The following is an 8,118-nucleotide window of genomic DNA, read 5'->3' on the forward strand; positions in this document are numbered from 1 at the left end:
AAACACAATAACAACTGATGATAAAGAAATGTATAAAGCAAGGATCGTGACTCTGGTACTTGAAATATGATTTAATTGAACACTGATTATGAAGTTCAATTTCTCCTTCCGTTAACGTGTTTTTTTTTTTTTCCCCCTTGAGTTAAATTTCTTGTTCCTCCCCTTTTTTTGGGTATGTGATGGTGAACCCAGGATATGATATCATGAAAGCTTGCTTGCCTATGACATCTTTAGAGAGCCATTTTTAAAAGATTTGCCTCCACAGAGCCTGTTTTAAAGATCTTTCACCACCTCACTTTTGGAAGGGAGATCCAGCCACCATATTGCTGAGCAAATTTTAAATGGTTCTCAAATGGATCCACCATTGATATCACCTTATTATTAGACCAACTAAACAATAAATATGATCCACATAATCTCTGAGATCATTGCCAAATAAAGAGACACTATATCTAAAGTAATGCATGTTAGTTGTGCTCCATGGTCGATCCAAGTCATCAGAAGCATGCTAGCTAACTCACAGAAATCAATTTATGCATTGAACAAGAAAAATCATATGGTTCATGTTACAATTAAAAAGGATATCTATGAGGAAAAGACATTCTGAGAAGCTTCTTTATAGGCAACCTCCAGGCTATACAAGCATGTACAATGTGCTAGATACAATTTATGAACCCTTCAAATTAGATTATCTCAACTTCACCAGCCAGCCCATAATAATGCAGGCTGGGTTCTTCCGATCAGAAGCGGGAAGGAAACACTGCAATTCTAACTGATCTAAATGTGCCGAATAAATTCGGTCCTTATGTAAGCAAGAGAGAAGAGAACTACACAGAGAGACCACAAAAGATGGTGGGCTTAGGGTTTAGGCCATGCTAATCACCTTAGATGAGAATCATAAGTGTCAAAAAGAGAATCGGGAACAATTAATGGTAACTTATCTATATACAGGAACAACCTTCTAAGATTCTCCCTTGACACTGTTGCCATGTCAACTATGTCTTTGCTGTCTGTGAATACCCAGAGATCACCTGAATTCACTCTCTTGAGACTATCACGACAAAAGGGACATGACTGTGATCTTGATCGCCTGCAATTGGTTGCAACAGATTATTACTTTTATCCATAAGGGTAAATACATTATAAAATAAACATAGATTTATAGCCTGGAACAATGGAAGATAAGCTAGATTACTCCCCAACATGAGAGCACATAGCTAGACAACCCAAGAAGTGCGCTACATGCACGTAAACAGATAAACAATCCAATACAACCTGAAAGTAATCTGGTGACAAAAATGCAGCCTTGTAGCACATCGACATTACTTAGACAGCCAAGGTGTTGTTGTTGTTGTCGGTTTTTTTTTTTTTTTTTTTGTTGGTGGCAATTTGCACTCTAATGCATTTCAACATTTCAATTACAAGTTTAAAAATCTTTTTTAGAAAAATGTATGAGAATTACCTGAAGCACAAATGAATTGTTTGAAGATAAATAAGGACATCATAGGGTAGACGTGCTAAATTTCCCAGATCATTTCCATCACCTAGCAAGATGTTTTTTGGGCCCAGATGCAAGAGCACTAGAGATCATAGAATCATTTTCCTCTAACAAAACAATAGGCTTAATTGTAACTAGACCACAATGGTTACATACATCTACTTCTTTTTCAATTCAAATACAGGTTATGCACAACATGGTTGCATGTGAGGTTTGAGACTTCACAAAATTCAGGTGGAATGAAAATGGATCTCTGAATCTATTTTACTGACAATCGAAGATAAAATAATTCAAACAAAAACTACATGAGCATCACCCTAATAGATGTTGCCTGGTTGAATCTGCCGCAATCCATTAGAATAACGACTTAAGCTCATAGAGTAGCATATCATTATAAAATGCACCAACTCTTGTAGAAATAACTTTACATTCTCTTTCTGCAATATTCAGAAATCTAATCTTAAAAGTACTCTTCAAACTTGGGTGAGATTTGACACCTCTAAAATGAAATATGGGAATGATCTAATCCAGTGTTTGCGCTTGGCAACAATAACCAATTGATTGTTGCTGCCATAAGGAAACAACCAAAAGTAGACATGAACTTGCAATAGCACATCAAACATAATAAAAGGACAACACAAATGAACTTTCAAGTAATCAAATCCAATCCAAAACGCCACATTGAAGAATTAAAAGTTCCCATCCCAAGTTATGGCACCTCTTCCATGGGACACTTTCCCCATTGAATGATAGCTTCTCAGCTAACAAACCATTCCCATAATCAACAGCAGTTCTTCCCATGAATCATTCAACTTCAACTCTAGGTACCATACACAGAAGGAAAAAATTCAACGAGTCCACGGGTCCAACACAATAACTGCCCATAAGATGATACCAAGTTTTATCCTCCCAACATAATCATGGTGCACCATAAATTCTAGAAGGAAAGCATTTTCATTGTACGAGCTTAAAATAAGAATAACTGTTAACAGAATCAATCATTAAAGTTCCCTTGATCATTCTCAAAAAAGGACCTGATTTGCATCCCTAGCCATTAAAATTCATAAGCCACAATGCCACATCCAAGTTTAAAGTACACAAAAAATATTAGAGCTTCAATAAATATTTACAGAAATATATCCTGCACTTCTGCACCAGTCAACAACTAATATACCTTACACTACAAATTACATTCATTAGCCCATTGTCATCTACCTTTTCCTAACCCAAATAATGTTTATGATTCTGCATATTGATATTCACCCAAAAAAGAAAAAGGATGATTCTGCATACTTCTATCTCATGTAAAGTAATCTAAAAAAAGCCTAGTTTCACGTGTATCAAGACATGTATTTGTATCTCAATCATACAAAAACTTTTGCTTGTAACTTATTAGTTGCTAGCATAACTTCACCATAACTTTTGTAGTGTAAGGTATATTGATTAGTGATGCGTCGTGTTTTTCAGTAAACATTGGAAACACAAATGCATTACTAAAATGAGACCAATCAGTCAATCAATGAAAAAAGAGGGCCTTCACTAGACCTTGATGATCTAGTATTAGGTGTCAAACAATCCAACATCCATGAAACATCCAATGCATCCTTAATTAATTTTATTTGTTGGTATTGAACAGTATCTACTGGGTAGACATCAGAAAGAAGAATCACAGAGCAAACCAACTAAATAGTTGACCATTTCCAGTACAAGAACTCAGGGAAAAAAAAAAGCTTTAGAGAGAGGTGGAAGTACCATTCTCGGTAACATTTCAAGCACATGGCATGGTTGCAGTAGGGCAATACAATCTTGCTATTCATTTCCATGCATATTCCACATTCTTCCTCTCTTTCAGTATCTACATCAGAACACTGCCTATGTTCCTCGTCATCTCTCCTTCGATACCTCTCCATGCATACTGCTTTCTGCTTTTTATCTTCTGTATCAGTAACACCTCTTTGAAGTTGCAATATAGAGGGATAAATTACCGCTGCCCGCAACAGGTTTTAGACATTAGCAAGATAGAAGGGAATAAACTACACAAGTTGACAACACTAAACCCAAAATTCCAAGTATGCTGGACTCAGGACATTACCATAAAACTCTCTTATGCTTGCTTTTCTTTCATGGGTAGACATGGTGGTTGTGCCATCCACGTAAACCTGAAGCATAAGGTACATTGATTAGGTCAGCCATATCCATGATTGGAAATGAATAAAGACTGCAACAACAAAAAAATCCCATGTAAAGAAACACAATCACAACCTTGTAAATTAGGATTCTTAAGAGTCCTAGGGCCCCTGCAAGGTTACAATCTGTCCATTGGACCAGAAAGAGGAATAGGTGCGCAGCTGGACTATATGACATTCTCATCTGAAGGCAGGCACCATCATATTCCCTTGGATAATCTGAGGCACTGCATTTCGCATTGAAAGATAAGAATTTAAACAGAAAATTAAAAATAAGATTATCAGATTAAGCTAGTAGCCTCCTGAAGTACATTAGAAAGTAGGAAATCATAAAATACATTAATTAAAGAAATAAAGAACTTTCCAATTTCCAAATAATATGTCTTTAACATCTAAAGCATTGCAAATTCTTAGATAAATTAGGCTCATCATTGATTACACACATGGAATAAATCACTCCAAACAAACAAACAAACAAACAATCAAACAAAAAGACTAAAAAAAAAAAAAAATCATTGTAGGAGACTGGACAGAACAATCCTTAACCTGGCCCCATTAGTCATACATTAGTTTAAGTACATCCAAATCATTGAGACAGCTCCTCCTCAATAAGATGTAACCATTGCCCACGTGGGCTTTAAGGCACAATGTATCAAGATAAGGATAAGGCCTAGAAAAAAGTGTTTCAAGATAAGGGGAAAAAAGAGTATTTCTATATTACCCCCCGGGAAAAAAAAGGTTACCTAGGAATTATCTTACCACCCAACAAATTGAAATGGAATCCCAATTCAGAGACCAACATGGTATAATCAGAACGAAACCCATTAGTAACAAGGAAAATTAGAGCAAGATTGACCTATAGGAAAGGGAGTAAAAAGTAAAAAATGGAAACTCCACTTTAACGAGGTTAAAAAAAAAGAACAAACAAACAAAGTTGCAGAGATGAAAATCATGGATGCCCTAGCAGTTCCGTGCGAGTGTGTCTCGGAGAAAGAGAGAGAGAGAGAGAGTTAGAATTGTAAGAACTAAATCCACCCAAAAAATAAACCCAAGCGTTTTCCTTTTCAAGATATACATAATGTAAGCTGTATTACGAGAAGTACTTGATGTTAATAAAATACCAAAGGAGGAAACAAAATCAAAAACTGAAAACACCGACAAAAAAAAAAAAAAAAAAAAACATAATCTACAACAAAAGAGAAAGACCAGAAAATCCAACAACAAAAATCTCACATTTCGGAAAAAACACACACAGAGAATAAAAGAGGAAACTTTAGCACAAAAACAAGCAGAGAAATAAAAAAGAGAGAGACCCTTATGAACTTACAGAGTATTAGCGTGTTGAATATCAGCTTCAAGAACTTTGAGAGAGTCCTTGAAAGACTTTCTCATGGTAGCCACATACATCTCCAAAATTATTATTTTTTCACTCACACAAACAAATTAAAATAAATAAATAAATAAAAAAAGTAAAAACCCAATTCTTAAATTCCCCAAATTTGAAACCCCAAAAAGGCCAGACTGACTTTGTATGTATGAGTATGATATCTCTCTCTCTCTCTCCTCTGGCTCTCAAAGTAAGAAAAGGAACAGTGAGGTTGTTTGTTCCTTTTTTTGGGTTTCTTTTTCAGTGTTGGGGGGTCCTGCAAGTTGCTTCTATTCTGTTCTTGAAAGCGAAGATGAAGTCAGGTACAGGACACGTGGAATTCGCAGAGTTATCGTGGACGTGGAGCGTAGCGGCTTAAAATAATTAATAACTACTTTAATTAATATATATTTTTATATATTTATATTTTTAGGGGTAATTAAAATATATATGATTGTTCAAATTTTACATCATATCTTATATTAGGTTTTAGGTTTTTAATTTTGTCAATTAAATCTAAACATATGAATTTTTTTTTTTTCAATTTGAAGTTTCTGTTTTATTTTTATATTAAAAGATAGAATGTTTTCTACTTTATTTTGGACAATAATGAAATAGGTAAAATGTAATGAAACATATAAAAGATAAAAGAAACATATATTTAAAAAAAAAATCTTTGATAACACTTGAGGTTTCATATATGATTTATCAATTTGACAACTATTAAACATGTAAAGAAAATATTTGTTTTAAACTTTAAAGTGAGCAAGTAATGGATATAGGTTTCATGTTGAAATGATGATTTAATAAGTTTGAAATTTTAGTCGACAAAATTAAAACTTTTTTTCTTTTTGAGAAGGGACAAAAATAAAACTTGATAATAAAAAAACATAATATATATAGGACAAAATTTAGTTACAAAATTGATTGTAGTCTTAAAGTACAACCTTATTCAATATGTTTTTATTGAAGGTAAATTTTGACAAATCCACCATTAGATTACATCTTCTTCTTATATCCTCCATGCTTGCAAAATTTATAAAAAATTAAAAATCAATAGCTATGTCATTAATAAATTGTTTAAATTGCAACTTTTTGTAGTTTTAAATTATGCATAAAAATATAAGTTTATAGATCATATAGTAAATAATACCTTATTGATACAAAATTTAACATGTGTATTAAAAACGTAAAGAATATACAATTCAATGGTTAGATTTTCAAAATATAAAATAATGTTTATTTTATTAAGTAAAGTTGTAGCATTAAGTTACAACCAATTTTGTAGTTAAAATTTGTCTATATATATATAGAGAGAGAGAGAGATAATAATTGTTGTGGAAACTTCCCATAAAAATTATTTATTTGGTTATTAAAGACAAAAAGGAAGAAGGATTTGCTGAATATATTATTCATTTTTGTTTGGGTAATAAGTGTTAGAGTACTAAAAAATAGTTTTCTATCTTTTAATTAAAAAATTTCCACAAAAGAATTTACTAAAAAAATACTTAATTAAAAAAACTAATGGCATGTTTGGATGTTTAAAAAAGGAGGGGGAGTAGAGTAGAGGAAGGGAGAGTAATGCAATTACCTTGTTTTGAAGTTTTTTAAAGAATGAGGGGGAGGGGTTTGGAGGAGTTTGGAGGGGTTTGGACTCCCTCTAGCCCCCCAATTTTAATTCCCCCAAATTGGAGAGATTTGGAGGGGGAGTAGAGTACATAAACTATTGACCAAGTAAATTACCTAATTTATCCTTATTATATTAACAAAATTACATAAGGGGAATGCTAATTACTCACTTCTCCTTTACTAATTTTAAAACATCCAAATAAGGTGGAGGTGAATCATCTCCTCTACTCCTCCTCCCCACTACTCCCCTTTCCTCTACTTCCCTCTACTCTCCTCCCTCTTAAATTCCAAAGCAAGCCATAAGGGTTCAAAAGAATGCATGAATAGTGAGAGAGGCGTGACCGGTGAGTGTACGTGAGTAACTCCCTTATCTTATGCGCTCTCTAATCTATTATTATGTGATCTGTGACTCAGTTTGTTTCTCTTTGTGTGTGCTTTTTTGTCTCCCATTCTTTCTCTTTCCTACGGTAGCTTTTGTTCCACGCAGTGTTGTGTGGATTTGATCGTTACACATCCCCCCCCCCTCATCTTATTTTCTGCTAATTCTAATTGCCTACCATTCTTTTTATTTTTTGGTTTCTATGATTATTGATTTGCTCAAAATGTTTTTGTCCTGCCAACAATTAATGAGTTGGGTAATTGTTACCGAATTTGTAGTACCAACGTTTCTTGAAATAACTTACAAGTTTTGTTTAAGTGTAATCATAGTGAGTGCATTCTTACATTTTCTTATTAATAAAATAATTTTAAAAATAAAAAGTTATATGATTTGACTTTTGAGGTTTTTTTTTTTTTTTTTTTTTTTTTTTTTTTTTTTTTTTTTTTTAAGAAAGGACTTTTGAGGTTTATGTAAAATGAATGGGAAAGAATACGTATTTGAAACTTTTTTTTTTTTAAGGAAAATTCATAGTTAAGACTTGAAAATGAGATTACCCAATATTTTAGGGAGTGTTTGATAGTGTATTTTGAACAATAGTTTTCACTATTTAAATAATATNATCTGTGACTCAGTTTGTTTCTCTTTGTGTGTGCTTTTTTGTCTCCCATTCTTTCCTTTTCCTACGGTAGCTTTTGTTCCACGCAGTGTTGTGTGGATTTGATCGTTACACATCCCCTCCCCCCTCATCTTATTTTCTGCTAATTCTAATTGCCTACCATTCTTTTTATTTTTTGGTTTCTATGATTATTGATTTGCTCAAAATGTTTTTGTCCTGCCAACAATTAATGAGTTGGGTAATTGTTACCGAATTTGTAGTACCAACGTTTCTTGAAATAACTTACAAGTTTTGTTTAAGTGTAATCATAGTGAGTGCATTCTTACATTTTCTTATTAATAAAAATAATTTTAAAAATAAAAAGTTATATGATTTGACTTTTGAGGTTTTTTTTTTTTTTTTTTTTTTTTTTTTTTTTTTTTTTTTTTTTAAGAAAGGACTTTT

The 8,118-nt window shown here is 32.8% G+C and overlaps 1 protein-coding gene across 2 annotated transcripts; it reads right to left on the reverse strand.

The window, feature by feature from the left end:
* Nucleotides 1-513: 513 nt before the first annotated feature.
* LOC112034999 (E3 ubiquitin-protein ligase AIRP2) lies at nt 514-5,342 on the reverse strand. 2 transcript variants are annotated; one of them, XM_024067824.2, is made up of 5 exons: nt 5,012-5,342; nt 3,761-3,911; nt 3,591-3,657; nt 3,251-3,485; nt 514-1,090 (listed from the first exon to the last, which is right to left on the reverse strand). In XM_024067824.2, exons 1-5 carry the CDS (start codon nt 5,089-5,091, stop codon nt 880-882), a joined length of 744 nt encoding a protein of 247 aa, XP_023923592.1. In that variant the 5' UTR covers nt 5,092-5,342; the 3' UTR covers nt 514-879. The 2 variants fall into 2 exon arrangements, with proteins under 2 accessions (XP_023923592.1, XP_023923593.1); XM_024067825.2 differs by lacking the exon at nt 5,012-5,342 and adding an exon at nt 4,231-4,350.
* Between the last annotated feature and the right edge of the window lie 2,776 nt (nt 5,343-8,118).

The sequence above is a fragment of the Quercus suber genome, unplaced genomic scaffold (assembly GCF_002906115.3).
Source record: "Quercus suber isolate HL8 unplaced genomic scaffold, Cork oak 2.0 scaffold_167, whole genome shotgun sequence".
NCBI lineage: Eukaryota > Viridiplantae > Streptophyta > Magnoliopsida > Fagales > Fagaceae > Quercus > Quercus suber.

Coding starts and splice junctions, on each gene's coding strand:
- LOC112034999 (XM_024067824.2), bottom strand. CDS start 5,091: ATGTATGTGGCTACCATGAGAAAGTCTTTCAAGGACTCTCTCAAAGTT. Junction 3,912..5,011: donor ATTCAACACGCTAATACTCT/GTAAGTTCATAA, acceptor TGCGAAATGCAG/TGCCTCAGATTATCCAAGGG. Junction 3,658..3,760: donor TAAGAATCCTAATTTACAAG/GTTGTGATTGTG, acceptor CTTATGCTTCAG/GTTTACGTGGATGGCACAAC.